General features: G+C 50.8%; 1 protein-coding gene across 4 annotated transcripts in view; it reads left to right on the top strand.

Moving 5' to 3' along the window:
* Positions 1-15522, top strand: part of ATP11A (ATPase phospholipid transporting 11A) — a 163128-nt gene that overhangs the window by 117878 nt on the left and 29728 nt on the right. For all 4 annotated transcript variants that reach the window (XM_063102237.1, XM_063102239.1, XM_063102238.1 and 1 more), the window contains exons 13-17: positions 2201-2374; positions 3565-3731; positions 5405-5476; positions 6654-6727; positions 12122-12225. In XM_063102237.1, coding sequence (XP_062958307.1) covers positions 2201-2374; positions 3565-3731; positions 5405-5476; positions 6654-6727; positions 12122-12225 — 591 coding nt within the window. The remainder of the gene's footprint in view (positions 1-2200; positions 2375-3564; positions 3732-5404; positions 5477-6653; positions 6728-12121; positions 12226-15522) is intronic.

The following is a 15522-nucleotide window of genomic DNA, read 5'->3' as shown; positions in this document are numbered from 1 at the left end:
CAGTCTCACTACAAGAAAGGAAAATCACGGGCCAATATCTCTCATGAACGTAGATGCAGAAATCCTCAGCAAAATACTAGCAGACCAAACTCAACAGCACATTGAAAAGAGCATTCACCATAATAACCAAGTGGGGTTTGTCCTTGGATGCCAGGATGGTTCAGCCTATGCAAATCAGTAAGTGTGATATGTCACATTAACATAACAAAGAACAGGAGGGTACGATCTCATCAGCAGGTGCAGAAGAGGCTTTCAGCAACATGCAGCGTCCTTCATGATTAAAACCTCTCAGCCAGGTAGGTACATAAGGAGTGTGCCTCAGCATAGTCAAGGCCATGGACAATAGGACTCAATGGAGAGCAGCTGGAAGCTTTGCCTCTAAGATCAGGAACAGGCAAGAGGAGGAAATAAAGGGCATCCAAATCATAAAGGAAGAAGTCAAGTTGTCTCTGTTTTCAGATGACGTGATCTTATATGGAGAAAACCCTAAAGACCCCACCAGAAAACTGTAAGAACCAATACATGAATTCAGTAAATTTGCAGAATACAAAGTCAGCATACAGAAATCAGTAGCATTCTATACATTAACAGTGAACTATCTGAAAAGTAGGTCAAAGACTTCCATAAACTTGTATCGTAGTAATGAAACAGTGTTCTCTTCGCCTCCCTGGTTAACGGAACCTATTGGATTAGTGTCTGGAGATTTTAAGCCTTTGTTGTCATGTCTGTGAAACTGGGGCATAGCATAGTTGACGTGAGGATTAAGTGAGGTGGTGCCCAGTGCTAGGCACATGCTAAAGGCGTGGTGAATGTCTATTATAATTATCTTATTATCGTTAGTTGTCGTGGTCACTGTTCCTAGAAATACATCACTCATTTGGCTATAGCTAAGCTAGTTAATAAATTTAACAATTGTTATTTTCTTTTTATCTACTTTACCCTTTTAAAAAATGGTTTTAGGGTTTAATAATATCATAGTCTAAGTTATATCAAAATCCACAGCAAGGAAGGTGTGCAGTGATTTATCAAATGTTCCTTCCTCTGACTCAGAGTAAGTCCAGAAAGTGTAAGGCGGGCGTCAGGGCATCTGTGCCAGGCTCGTTTAAGGAGACAGCAATTGGAGCTTCACGTGACTGTGGCTTCCCTCGCTCTGAGCCATCTGTGCCAGGGAGCTGTCGGAGCGCAGACCTGGTCTCCTTCAGGCCACTCGTGCCGTCCCAGGAAGAGGCTCTGCTGGATTTTGGGCAAGCTTTCGCATGGCAGTTTTTGGTTTTTTTTTTAAACGTATTTTCAGGACAGTATCACTTTGTGTTTATAGTTTATTAGTTAAAACCAGGCACGCAATGGAAAAGGCATTTTCTGCTGTGGGGTTTGTAAGAAGCTATTCCCTAAGGACCTAGGTGGGGCAGGTGCACTGGGACCACCCGGCTGGTTTGTCAGGGGTGGTCCCTGCTTCCCCCTCTGCACATTGTTCTCACTCTGCACTCCAGCTCACCTTGCTGTGTTCTGAGGATGTGTGCCAGACCCTCACCCCATGGGCCACCAGCCTTGGGCTGGGGGAGGTCCATGCATGCCCAGTGCCAAGCTCAGGGTCTTATGGCACATTCCAGAATGTCCTGCATTCTTTCAGTTATTCACAGTGAATACATAACCTCTGAGTTCACCTAAATTTAGGGTTTAAAACTAGCTGTATCTTTGACACGTGTCATGTTTTCTTTCTGAAATTTTTCTGTTTATCTGTTAGGGTTTTGCTTCTAAACCTCATGTGATATGATGAGTTCTGACCTCCAAGACTTTATAGAATGAGTTCATCCTGTCTGTAAACTTGATTTTTTACTGTTAAATGAGATTCAGGACCTCTCTCCGCATCTCTTTCTTCCCAAACAAATGGTGCCCTGGCTCGTCCAGTGCCTCCATCGTGGGGCCGGGAGCCCATGCCCCTTCATGCTTCACATTCAGAGAAACGTGAAACTGTCACTGGTGTGAGGATAGCCAGGGCCACCCCCGTCACATCTCTGGGGACTGCAGATCCTGCGAGGCTCCAGTGCGAGGGAGGGTGGAGCAGGCACCCCTCGTAGCTCCGCCTGGGAAGTGCTGGGTCTGGGCGAACCCTTAGGAACCCATCTGTGTTAAGTCCCGACGGAGGCTGTGCATCTGGGCCGGCAGCCCCAGCGCCCCTCACCAGCTTGCCACACCACAGGTGGAGTACGTCTTCACGGACAAGACGGGCACGCTCACAGAGAACAACATGGAGTTCAAGGAGTGCTGCATCGAGGGCCACGTCTACGTGCCGCACGTCGTCTGCAATGGGCAGGTCCTGCCAAATGCCTCGGGCATCGACATGATTGACTCCTCCCCGGGCGTCAGCAGCAGGGTAGGTGGCAGCTGCCCGCGAGGGTGGGTGTGCATGTGTGGCAGCAGCAGGTGCGCATGGGGGAGGCAGCTGTGGCGCACGGCCCGTCGCCTTCGGGGTGTCCAGGAAGAGCAGGGACCTCTAGGGGCCTCAACGAGAGGAATGGTCAGGTACACAGCGTGTTCCAGGCTCCCCACAGGGTGAGTCTAGTCAGTGATGTCCCCATTAGAATCGAATATAAAAATCTGGAAAAGCAGGGCAAACGGTGTGCCACAAGTAGAGTGAGTGTGCACAGCCCCTGTGCGTGCACACACCCACACGTGCACATACACAGTCTTCTGCATGCACTCATGCATGTGCACAGGCACTCATGCCCAGTCTGCATGCGCTCACACACGTGCACAGGCATGAAACCAGTCTGCACGCACTCAAGCACATGCACAGGCACACACATACATCTGGTGTCAATCGCGCCCTTCCTGGAGCTTCACAGCAGGGCTCCCCCGCCTCAGCTGCACTTAGAATTCCCCGGAATCTCCTGGGGACTGCAGTGAGCATCCAGCGATGGCAGCCGCATTCCACAGCAGCACTGGGGTCCGAGTGGGCCTGCTTTGATCTTGACCCATCACCTCACCTTCCTAAACTTTCATTTCTGCAGCTGGAGAGTGAGGGAATAGCTCCTGCTTCATAGGTTGTTTTAATATTGAATTTTGCGGTGTACGTGCATGCAGGTGCTCTGAGGGTCACATCTAGTGTGATACAGGCTGTTGTTAGGACAATGTCGCTACCAGGGGCAGCGGTGCAGCCGAGTGCAGGCCGTGTGTGAACGTCTGTGTTTACTGCACGTGTGTGACTCCTTCGCAATTACTTTCCCAAACACTGAGTGGTGTTCGTCACTTTTGAGCATGCTCCAAGTGATGCCTCTTCAGTTTCTAAAAGTATCACTTCTGCATAAACCGCCACGTCATTCAGTCTCCATCAGCCACTAACGTTAACATTAATTACCATAGAAGTACTTGAGGAGGACGAGTAGACACAGATGCTGCTGCTCCGTAACCAGCAAAGGCAGCGCTGGGATCCCTAACCTCCTGAAAGGCACCCGTCACTGCGTACAGACGGATGCCCCTGCGTGTTTATCATCTTTTGCTTCTTTTCCTTCCATTTTTAAGCACGGATGCCACAGATTGTTGTCTTGGGCTGCATTTTTGCAGGAGCGTGAGGAGCTATTTTTCCGGGCACTCTGTCTCTGCCACACTGTGCAGGTGAAAGATGACGAGGACAGCGTGGACAGCCCCCAAAAGTCACCGGACTCAGGGAAATCCTGTGTGTACATTTCATCCTCTCCTGACGAGGTGGCACTCGTCGAAGGCGTACAGAGGTAGGTCGGCACTGCAGTTGTGTTTGGGTTTCAGAATGTGAGCCACGTGCCCACCATTGGACTCAGTCCCTTTCCAGCCCCAGATCCTGGGCTCACACTTGGAAACGTCCCCTTCTCTGCCACACTGTGCCTCACGTGTCTGCTGCGGCGTGGGGCGTAGCAGGGCTGCCTCGGCCTCGGACTTCCTCTTGACCCTGTTCGAGGTGTGTCACCTCGCGGTAAGCCACAGCTTATCCCCAGGGAATGGTCTTTGTCACTCTTTTTATGGGTGGTTTTCCTCCTGCCATCTCATTCCAAATAATCGGGCGTTTAAGATGCAAATGATCCCATCCATCCTGTAACATAATCTTCCTCAAACAGCTTAGAAAACAGAGGCCCAGGTGTCAGCCACTGCCCCAAAGTGACCAGTGTGGAGCGAGCTGAAGCTGTGCACTGAGGTTTTCTTACAGTAGCAGCATTTTCTTTGTGTCGTATTGTGTTGACTGTGCTATTTGCACCTCCCTGAAGATGTCCTACCTGGAGTTCTCGCTGCCTCGTGAGATAGGGCTTCATAGGTGCTCCAGATGCACGGCGTGATTTCAAGTCAGGGAAACCTTTTTCAAGTTCTCACAGCTCGCAATTCTTATGTAGCTAGAAGGGTACTAAATCTCCTCCCCTCACTGCCGCGGCGTTGCCTTCAAGGACTGAATGAAGGGAAAACATTTTAACACCTCTTGTCTAATTAAAGCAACGTTTTCATTGTTGAGGAAACCAGCTGTTTTTCCTGTGCAGTTTGCATGGTGGCACAGACATGTAAATGATACCACTATGGGCCTTTATTAGTATATAAACCCACACCTGCACAGGTGAGGTTTCCCAAAGCTAGCGTTATCTCTTCTCGGAAAACATGCTCAGGAATTAAACCACATTTGGTCATAGATGTTAGACATTAGGACAGTCTGTTCCGACTCGTCCTCTTAGATGCGCCACTTCTGAACAGCGTTTTCTGCAGCCCGCCAGCTCCTGCCTGGGGAGGGAGAGGCAGACCCCTTTGCCCACATTCCCACAGCTCCCGCGTCTCCCTGTTCATCTGTGAACTCTGCGAGTCCAGAGTCACACCATGTTTGTCTTGGCACCCAGCAGGTGCTCACGCGGCCCTGGGAGGGTGCTGAGCTCAGACGAGGAGAAGGAGGGGCTGCCCAGGTCAGGGCTCTGCACACGCTGGTTAAACTGCCTGCTTTGGGCCTGTTTCCTCGTCAGCAAAATGAGAAGGTCGGCCTGAGAAAGACAGTCTCGAGGGGTCCCCTTATTCTGTCATTCTGCTCTCTACTAAACAACAACAACTAAAAAGCCCACTCATCAGTGAGTAGAATGTTAATAGAAATGGGGATTGCAATTCGGTGACTGCCACCGCTCTCTGAAAACCGTGAACACCAGCAGGAATGTGCGTCACTGTTGTGCTGGGAGGGTCGGGCGAGCTGGGAATTCTGTTGTTCCTGGAGAATCTTTTGAGATGGTGAATGAATTCAGTATTATGACTTCATGACTTTATAATGCAGTTTGCAAACTTTTACTGATAGTATTTCTGTTTCGAAAAGAAAGCTTTACTGAAATGTAAAACAGAAATATTCTATGAAAGAGGAATATCAAAATTTCAAATTAATTAACCGCTAGATTTGCCTTCTCGTTTGCAGACTTGGTTTTACATACCTGAGGCTAAAAGACAACTATATGGAGATACTAAACAGGGACAATGATGTTGAGAGGTAAGTTGCACCACACAGCGAACTAGGATGTGAGCGCAGCGTGGTCTTTACCGAGAGAACACATTCTCTCTGTTCCTCCCACAACTCGCTCGCCCTTCTTCCATTGTCAACCCCGAGAGTGTCACTGGAACATTCTGGAGAGCTGTGGATTGTTGGCCTTAGATATATAAACTGGTGTTCAGTGAAAAACAGTTTCATCATCAAATGTTTTGGGTTAAGCCCCTAAAACCAGGTTTCACTGCAAGAGTTCTCAAGCCTTCTAGAATGTTCTGACCTGTCCAGGCCCCTCTGGAGGAGGCCATGCAACCGTGTCGTAGGGTGCCAGCCCTCCTGCCACAGAACAGTGTCCTCTCGGAAACAGTCTCACAGTTGTGCTTTTGAGCGACCGACATAGTGTCCATTGTTTTACTTTTCACGTCCTTAGTGACCACACACTTTCAGTCTTCAGGGACCGTCTCAGTCTCACATTGCTTGTCCCTGAGACAAATGACATGCCTTGAGTTTTGATGTGGGAGGCTGGCTGGCATGTGTCTCCTCTGTAAATGGGCATGAGGGTGCAGTCATGGATAGAAAGAGGTGGTAAAGAGCACAAGATTTGGTGGTGATGGCCTCAGAAAGGCTAGATTTTAAAGTCCTGCTCTTAACAAAACTGAGCTGCCAGGACAGTGGGAGTGAGCGGAGCCCTAGACTTTGGGGGTGGCTCCTGGGTCCCCAGCTGGCTCTTCCCAGCAGTGCTGGGGGCAGGGTCACCCTGAAGGGCAGTGACTTACGTGCCATCAGGGCTTCTGGTTTCCAGTGGGGAAGGCAGCGGGGTCACTGCTGACACTCAGGCACACACCACTGTGCTGCCTGACCTGGGGCCACAGAAGCCCCTTCTGCACTTCTGCCCAGTCCTAAGCCACGAGCCGTTTCCAGAGGTCGTGCTGGGGTTGCTGCACTGTCAGAGTCTCCTCGTGGTAATACCGCACGAGCTGCCTAAGTCTCAGTGTTCTTTGCAGTTCTTAGGGTTTATGTGAGCTGGACCCCACCCTGCCGTCCCTCCACCGCCACATCCAGACACCATGGGTGTGGGTGCCACCGGGCTGCCCCGTCACTCCGCTGCGGCAAGTCCGGCGGTTCCAGAATTCATAGTGTGCAGACCCAGGTGGGCGTTAACGCTGTTCACGTTTCCTTTTAGGTTTGAATTGCTGGAAATCTTGAGTTTTGACTCAGTAAGAAGGAGAATGAGTGTAATCGTAAAATCTGCTACAGGTAGAAATTTCCTTTTTCCTCGATTTCTTTAATTATACGCGGTGATTGTGTTTATATTCCAATGGCTGAATTCTTCAGGAGCTTTAAGGATTGAGGATTTTATTTTTGAAGTATAGATAAATTCTTCCATAATAATAATTTTTTATTACAAAAAAGTAGACCTTTCTCTAAATGCTTAGGAACAAGTCCTGGGCCAGGTAAACAACACACTTGCTTTGTGCCTCCTCGTGAAGTCGAGTTGGGATCATTTTAATATTGAAAATTATACATTTAGTCCCCATTGCTTTTCTCTATGTGTATCTAAATAACATAGATCGTATTTTTAAATAACCATTTTTTAGGAAAAGATAACGTGGGTTTGCAAATATGTCTACAGCAATGTTCAAAATACTAAGTAAGGTGAGTGGGTGCATTGGCTGGTTGCCTTGGCAATGTGTCTCTGTTTGAGGACATCGCGCTCTAGTTTGTGCTTAGGACCCTCAGAATGTAAACGGTGTGGCACTCACGGTCATTGCCTTTGACACTGGCGAGTTCCTGCTCACCTCTGTGTGCACACCTTGTGCATCACGGTTTCTGGCTCTGTTCCCCTCACTCGCCCTGTGGCCGTCTGTGTCCTGAGGGCTCCCTCATGGCCAAGTCCCCTCTCCTGCCCAGGCAGGTGCCACCGAGCCTTCCTCAGCCTCTCCCTGAGGGGACCCCCGCCACTTAGTGCCCACTTCGGCAGTGACGTCCTGCCCTGTGGTCCCGCCCAGCACCCACGTGAGCCCCAGGTTCTGGAACCCATAGCCCACTAGGGGCTTCTGTTTCTCCCCCAGCACCCAGGGCTCGAAGGCTCTGTCACCTGTGGCCTGCAGGTCCTGTCTCCAATGGTCCCCCACCCACTTCTGCTTGGAGTTGTCCCACAACCACCACTGCTTCCCAGGGCTCCCACCTGCCTCTTTCTGCCCTCCAGTCACCTGCTGCCACCTGGTCTTCTGAGCGCCCAGGTGCTCACAGCCCCCACAGAGCCTTCTCACTTAGGGTTCACCGTGTCAGGAAGCAGCTCCTCACCTGCCTTCCAAGCTTTTGTCCCCAGGCTGCCCCCAGCATCACAGAGCAGACTGCGTATCGTCCCCCACAGGGTCCCAGGCTGTCCTCCTGCCTGGCATGGTCTTGTCCACATGGAAAGCGCCCCCGCCCATTGGGCCTTTCTGAGGATAGCTCGACAGCGCCTGGCTGGGCAGCCTTTCCCTGTCCTCAGCTTTGTGGTTACACACCGGCATTGCCCTGTGTTGGGGTCGTCGTTCATCTCCAGCCCCTGCTGGACTGTGAGCGTCCTGAGCCCAGAACCTACGCTTTTCTCAGTGCTGCGCTCATCGCGGCCTGCTGCGCGGAGCTCAGTGAACACCGTTACCTGCAGTAACTACACGTGCTTTTGCGGTGGCATCTTATTCTCTGTTGTTCCTAAACTAGACAGTACCAGGCTGCGTTTGTCTCTTTGGCAAGACACCTGGCAGTCAGCCAAACGCAGCCACTGCCTGGAACCAAACAGACTCCAGTTCAACGTGGAGTAAACAAGGGGAGGCTCTTAACCAGTTGCTCTGACCTTCTGATCGGGACCAGCACTACCTCTTCTAAGACCATGAGGGTGCCGACAGCCTACCTGTGAGGATATACCTGTGAGACGGCTTACCTGTGAGGATGCACCTGTGAGACGGCTTACCTGTGAGACGGCTTACCTGTGAGGATGCACCTGTGAGACGGCTTACCTGTGAGGATGCACCTGTGAGACGGCTTACCTGTGGTGTACACCTGTGAGACGGCGCACCTGTGAGGATGCACCTGTGAGACGGCGCACCTATGAGGATACACCTGTGAGATGGCTTACCTGTAGTGTACACCTGTGAGACAGCTTACCTGTGAGGATGCACCTGTGAGACGGCTTACCTGTGAGGATACACCTGTGAGACAGCTTACCTGTGGTATACAACTGTGAGACGGCTTACCTGTGAGGATACACCTGTGAGACGGCTTGCCTGTGAGGATACACCTGTGAGACGGCTTACCTATGAGTATATACCTATGAGACATCTTACCTGTGAGGATACACCTGTGAGACAGCTTACCTGTGGTGTACACCTGTGAGAAGGCTTGCCTGTGGTGCACACCTGTGAGACGGCTTACCTGTGAGTGACATCCTGTGAGCTGCTGTTTGAGGATCTGTGCTCCGTGTGCTGGAGAAGCAGCCTCACCTGGGCCCGTGGCTGCTCCGGGAGCGCCCTGTCTCTTAAGCTGGTTCCTTACACACACGGTTCCACTGAGTCCCGTGGGATCACCTCTAGGCAGTGGCATTGTGGACAAGAACAGGTCATAAGACATAAGACGACACACGTGAGTGTGGCCCACGACACCTGGAAAAAGAGGGCTGCCCTCAGACAGTGGGATTGGGGGGCAGTGTCTGAGGACAAGTTCAGATGTCACGAGCCCTGCCCAAGTGCAGGGCGCAGTACCTGGCGCTGGGGAGAGGCTGTGCTGAGAGTGTAGCCACTGAGGATCATCCCCGATAAAGGCATCAGGGGGCACCAGATGCCTTGTCCACCTTCTCGTCTTGTGACTTTTCCCATGAACACCCGAGGTGTGTGTGAAGACCCTGCCCCGTGGCCCCATGGTGAGGACCACAGTCCTTGGAAGCAACGTGTCCGTCATCCACAGAGCCTCCTCCCACTGTGCCTCACAGATGGCCTTTGGTTGCATCTGAACCACGAAGACCACAGTGTTGATGATGTGGCTGCACCTGGAGTCTCCACAAATAACCTCCGTTTCCCTCGAGGAGCTAGACGAGGAGCTGGATCACATAAGAATGTAGGTCCGAGGATCACGCCGTCAGCACATCCCATCCAACGACACGTCTGCAAGTTTCCTAGGGCCCCTAGGAGGCGCTGTGTGCTTATGAGAGGGGACTACCACGCCATCTGAAACCAGCCACCGCCTCAGTGAGTTTTAAGAGAAGTTTGAACATTTAATTAAGCAAATTGTTCTCCAAGTGGACCTAGTACCTCCCCGAGAGGGACTCTCATTGTGCTGATTTTACCACCTGTTGGGTGGGGTGACAGGCCAGGAGCCGCGGCAGCCAGCCGACAGCTTGTGTTTCTTTCTGGGGCTCGTCACTGGAGGGTGGGACGCAGCCGTCAGAGCCGGGTCTCGGCCCTGAACAGCGAGGGGCTGGCCACCCAGCGGTGCCTCTCCCCACTCCAGGAAGACCTGTCCTTGTCTGCCTCGGGTGCTCCTGTTTAAAGAGAGACACGGGATCTGACTTTTCGGGGACACGCTCTGCTGATGTTCACCCCACCCAGGGCGAGATGTAATCGATATGTGTGATACCTGACTCAGGAAGGGAAAAAGGAAAGTGGTAACTTTATGCTTCTTTGGAGCCGCTTGAGTGATCCCTGTTTTTCCACCAGGACATGGCCGTTTCTGGGACACCTTGTGTTGTGCTTGGCTTTCCATGTCATTTTATATCACTGACTCTTCTCCAGGTGTCATGAGAGCGCTTCCTGGTACTGGCATGGACGGCCAGCCACAGCTGCACAGCGCCAGCACCCAGCCATCTGCCCATGGGGCAGATCTCTGTGCTTGATCGCGCCCCCGCTGTGCGCTGCCGGGGGTCTCTACGCTGATTCACAAACTGGAAAAGCAGGTTTAATGCCGGTGCCAAGCGCTGTCTGCTCTCGTTCTTTGCAGACTGCGTTCTGCCATATCCTTGGATATTTCTACGTCAAAGGCTCCCTCTGAGCCAGTCCTGAGGCTGCAGGTGTGCATGTCCTGCACTAGGTGAAGAGGAGTCGGCAAGGTGAGACGTGGGAAAGTCAAGGCGTTCACACACACACCGCTGATGTGAGTCGGGAGCCATAGAACATGATTTTTCTAGGAAAAGAATGTCACTCTTCAGGAGTGCATCATGATGCCACCTGGACTACAGTTCTCTCTCTACGCTGCATCTGAGAACACGCGAGTGTTGGCTGGGAATCCCAGGGGTGCCAGCAACGGGCTCTGAATCAGGCTGGTCGGGATGGCCCCAGTCTCCACTCTTCCACGAGTGGCTGAGAGTCTTGGTCACAGACTGTTTTTCTGGAGTCGTATCCCGGGGCAGCTGCTCCAGCTTCAGGTCACTCCTGCTCAGCGTGGCTTGTTCCCATGCCCAGTTCTCTGCTGGCCTGTGCCCAGCCAGCGGCTCAGCTCTGTGGACCTGCAGCACCAGTGCCATGAGGTGCTGTCCTTTCTGGCCATGGCTTGGTATCGACCTTGGTTCTGGGTGTCTGCACATGGGAGTCATGTCTGTGTTACAGACATGTCCAGTTTGTATATTTCAGAAGTTAGTACATCCTAGGGACTAGGAGATAGGGCAGGTGGGCTGCAGAGACACACCTGAGTCCATGGGCATAGTCCAGGAGTGTGTGCCCTTCACATCCCAGCCTGAGGAGCTGGCTGTGCCCAACATTGCCTGTCTGTTCCTGGCCCAATACAATTCCGGAGGGCCCTCAGTGGGGGGGGGATCCGTCCGGTCAGGGAGCTGGGCATTGGAGCTTCCTAAGCATGGAGAGAGCCAGCGGCAGGGCCCCTTCTCCACCTGCCGCCACCGTGGTGCAGGGAGTGCGGTGCCACTTCCTCGAGCCCCACACAGACGAACTGGGCTGTCCTAGTGCATGCACATGGCCAAGGGTGCTCACCTGTGTGTCAGAGCGTGTGGCCTCAGAGCCAGTGTCTTCGTGTTCTTAAGCTGCTGCTTTGCCTTCTGCTGGAGTGTTTCCCCTGACTTAGCTGGAAGAGATGCCCCTTATCCTGGAGGACAAGAAGCGTGCATTTGCAGCACAGCTGTGTTCCAAGTGGTCAGATGTTACCGGAAACATGAGGAAAAAATTACACAAATAGTGTCCCCATGACTCTTGGTAATGCCACAGAGGACTCGACATCTCCATCTGCACCAGGACATGTTGCTTTCTAGAGGGGATTTCACGTCTACCTTCCAGATTTCGGCAAATCGTTACTCCCTTGGGTCAGCCACAGGCCCTTTGTCTTACGACGCACCACCAGCCCCCAACACCCCAGCCCCGTCCGAAGCACCTTTTCTTCCTCGTTCGAGTCTTTGCCAGAGAGAAGGCCAAAGAGACAGGAGGCAGGGCTCCTCCCAGTTCCCAGCTTTCCTCTGAGATTTCTAGGGTTGTAGGAATAGAACGAGGCTGTGCGATAATCTGGAGATTTAATTTTTTCCTGACTTTAACATGTTAACTGGTCCGTTAAAATCTCCTTTAAAATGGTTTCAGTGCTGGTGTCCCTGTTTTTTAATAATAGAATAACTTGAAAAATAATTTAGTCTTCCCCATGTTGTGATTAAGCAATCTTTTCCTCATTTTGTAGGAGAAATTTATCTCTTTTGCAAAGGAGCAGATTCCTCGATATTTCCCAGAGTGATAGAAGGCAAAGTCGACCAGATCCGATCCAGAGTGGAGCGCAACGCAGCGGTAAGGTGACAGTGGGGTGGGGGACTCCTGGTGGGCCACTGTCCTGTGTCAGGGAGAATTTCCATGTGCCAGGAGCGCCTGGCAGGGAGTGTCACATTACACTCCCTAAGAGGTGCATTTAGAAAGCAGAAGGGGTCCCGTGTAAACAGAATGGGACCCCCGCCCCCGCACAGTGCCCCAACAGCCAGTGATGCCCCAACACAGCCACTGTGCAGACCACTCACACGATTTCATTCTGAGTTGGGTACTAGGTTGGTTGGTTGATATTTCAGGTCAGAATTACAAGCACATTTGTGGTTACTGTTTTGGGGCTAATAGGTCTTTATCCTGAAGGATTTCTAGTGATTTGCTTAAAGATAAGTTAGCCCTTACACTTTCACTGTGACTCCACCTGCGCAGTTTTCTCCCCACCTCTTGTCCTGGTGCCTGTGGCTTAGTCTGTTCTGTAACTCTAGTGACATTGTTCAGCCTGTTGGCAAACCCGAGCTTTGTCCCTGTGGCTCCAGCCTTTTCTCTTCGGGGACTGATGTGCATGGGGCTGACCTGGGTGTCTCCAACCCCGGGACCACCTTCCTTTCCCAGCCCAGCCCCCCGGCCAGGGCATGTGTGGCTCTTTGCAGATGTGTTCTGTCTCCTGCCCTCGGGGCTGCTCTGTCTCATGTACACACCTTCCTACTCTCACCCAGTGACTGATGGTTGTAGTCAAGGATGGCTTCCTGGGGGGGTCTTCTCCTCATCCCATCCCCTGAGAAGGCAAAGGTCCCCAACAGGCCATCCTCCCAGTGTCAGTGGAGTCACTCAATATGTGCTGTTTGAAGTGGCTTCTTTTGCAGCACTAGCAATTCCAGGATTCCTCCACGTTGGCACATGTACCAGCAGTTCATTCCTTTTTATTCCGAGTAGTCACAGTGTGGCTGGACCACAGTCCAGTTATCCGTTCACCTGTTGATGGACATTTGGATTGTTTCCGGTTTGGGGCTACAGCAAAAAAAGCTGATGTCCGGACTGTCTGGTGTGCATGTCTTGGGATAAGCAGATATTTCCTTTTCTCTCAAGAAACCTGATTTGGTGGTTGTCTTTGTTCCCCTGTACACGACATGTCTCCCTTTTCTGGCTGCTTTTGAAATTTTTTATTACAATGTGCCTGGTGTCGTGGCTTCTTCTGCACAGGGGTCTTAAGCGTCTTGGATGTGTGGGTGTCAAGTTTGAAAATTGTTCAGTGGTTATCTTACCAATATTTTTTCTGTCCCCTCTTCCTACTCCTGTTCAGCAGTTTTAATTACCTGAATCTTCAACTGCTGGATGTTGTTCCACAGCTTACAGAAGCCATTCCCTTTTTGAAGCATTTTCTATGCGTTTTTGTCTTAGGCAGTCCCATTGCTGTGTCACAGCCTCACTGATCTTTTCTGTGCAGTGTCTGGTCTGCCAGTCCAGGCCTTCTTCCTCTTAGACACTGAAGTTTTCACGTCCAGACAACCTGCCGAAGTCGTGCAGACGTCCTCATACCTCTGCTGTGATTGTTTAATTCCTCTCTGCTAACTCTGCTGTTGCCTCGGTGCTGGGTCAGCCGTACTTGATGGATTACTCCACACTAAGGGAAGGATTCGGCCTTTGTGTGCTGGTGGCCTTTGCTGGGTGCCCGCCTGTGGGCTTTGCCTTGTTGGGTGCTGGGTACTTGGGTGTCCCATAGATCTTGAATTTCACTCCAAGATGCAGCTGAGTCCCTTGTAGACAGTTTGTTCCTTTCAGGCAGTGCCTTTATGGTGTGTTCAGTGCTCGCTCAGGAGAACTACTCCCCGTCCTGTGACAAGGCATGAGTGCTGTGCCTGGTGAGCGCCCTGTGAGCTGGGGCAAGCTGTGCCCTCCTCCTAGTGCCCTGTCCTTGCCCGTGGGCATTTCCTCGTGTGTGTGTGCTGTGCGGTCCTCTGCTGGACACTTGTGGGGCCGCCCTTGCTCTCTGGCATTCCATCCTGGGCACTCTGGTGCTTGTTGTCCCGACACTTGGGTCCATCCCGAAACTCAGGGACTTCACTGGCTCTACCTGCGCTCCCCTCCCTATGCCTTGGCCGAAGCTCTCCAGGCAGTGATATAGCATTTTATTTTGAAGTGATTACAGATTTACAGGAAGTAAAAATAGTTGTAAAGACAATGGAGACAGGTCCTTTGTATCTTCAAATCCAACTTGTCTTTTTAATCTTTTTGGTGCCTGTGTTTCTGGTGTCATGTTTAAGAAACCATCATCAAACACAAGATTTTTCCTGAGTTTCATTGTTTTAGCTCTTAAATTTAGGACTTTGATCCATTTTTGAGTTAATTTTTGTATGTGGTGTAATGGAAGGTCCAACTTCATTCTTTTGCATATGGATGTCCAGTTTTCCCAGCACCAGCTGTTGAAAAGACTGTCCTTTCCCTTGTTGAAAATCGTCTAGCAGTTTATGCAAGGACTGGTATCGGGTCCACAGTTCTGTCCCATTCTTCTCTGTGTCTGTCTTGATGCCAGTTCCTCACTGTTTTGATTACTATTTCTGGTTTTGAAACCAGCATGTGTTTGTCCTTCTTTTATAGGATTGTTTAGCTGTTCTGAGTCCCTTGAGATTCTATTTGCATTTTAGGATGGGTTTTTCCGTTCCTGTAGAAAATGTCCTTGGGATTTTGATAGGGATTGCATTGAATCTATAGATTGCTTTGGGTAGTGTTGTGATCTTAATACTAAGTCTTCCAATCCATGAACACAGGATGTTTTTCCTTTTATTAGGCCTGCTATAATTTCTTCCAGCAGTGTTTATAGTTTTCGGACCACCAGTCGTTCACTCCTGGGTAAATTTATTCGTAAGTGTTTCACTCTTTTCGATGCTATCGTACATGGAATCGTTTTCATGATTTCCTTTTCAGGTGGTTCATAGGTAGTATATTGAAACGCTACTGATTTTCATGTGTTGATTTTGTACCCTGAGTCTTTGCTGAAGTCATTGATTCGTTCTAACAGTTTGGGGGGTGCATTTTTTTATGGTTTTCTAGTTATAGTCTTTGGAAAGGCATCCTTTCTAGTTTAAATGCCTTTTTTCTTTTTATTGCCTAATTGCTCTGGCTAAGGTTTCTGATCGTACAGTGGTAAGAGCTGGCACTGTTGTCCTGTTCCTGGTCGTGGGGAAGAGCACTCAGTCTTTCTCCATTGAGTTTGGTGTTGGCTGGTGTTCGTGTGTATGGCTTTTACCATGCTGCGGAGGTTCCTTCTGTTCCTACTTTAGTGAGTGCTTTTATCACGAGAAGGCACTGGGCTTCCGTCAGATGCTTTTT

This window comes from Cynocephalus volans, chromosome 7 (genome assembly GCF_027409185.1).
Source record: "Cynocephalus volans isolate mCynVol1 chromosome 7, mCynVol1.pri, whole genome shotgun sequence".
NCBI classification, from domain to species: Eukaryota; Metazoa; Chordata; class Mammalia; order Dermoptera; family Cynocephalidae; genus Cynocephalus; species Cynocephalus volans.
This window is presented reverse-complemented; position numbering and strand designations above follow the sequence as displayed.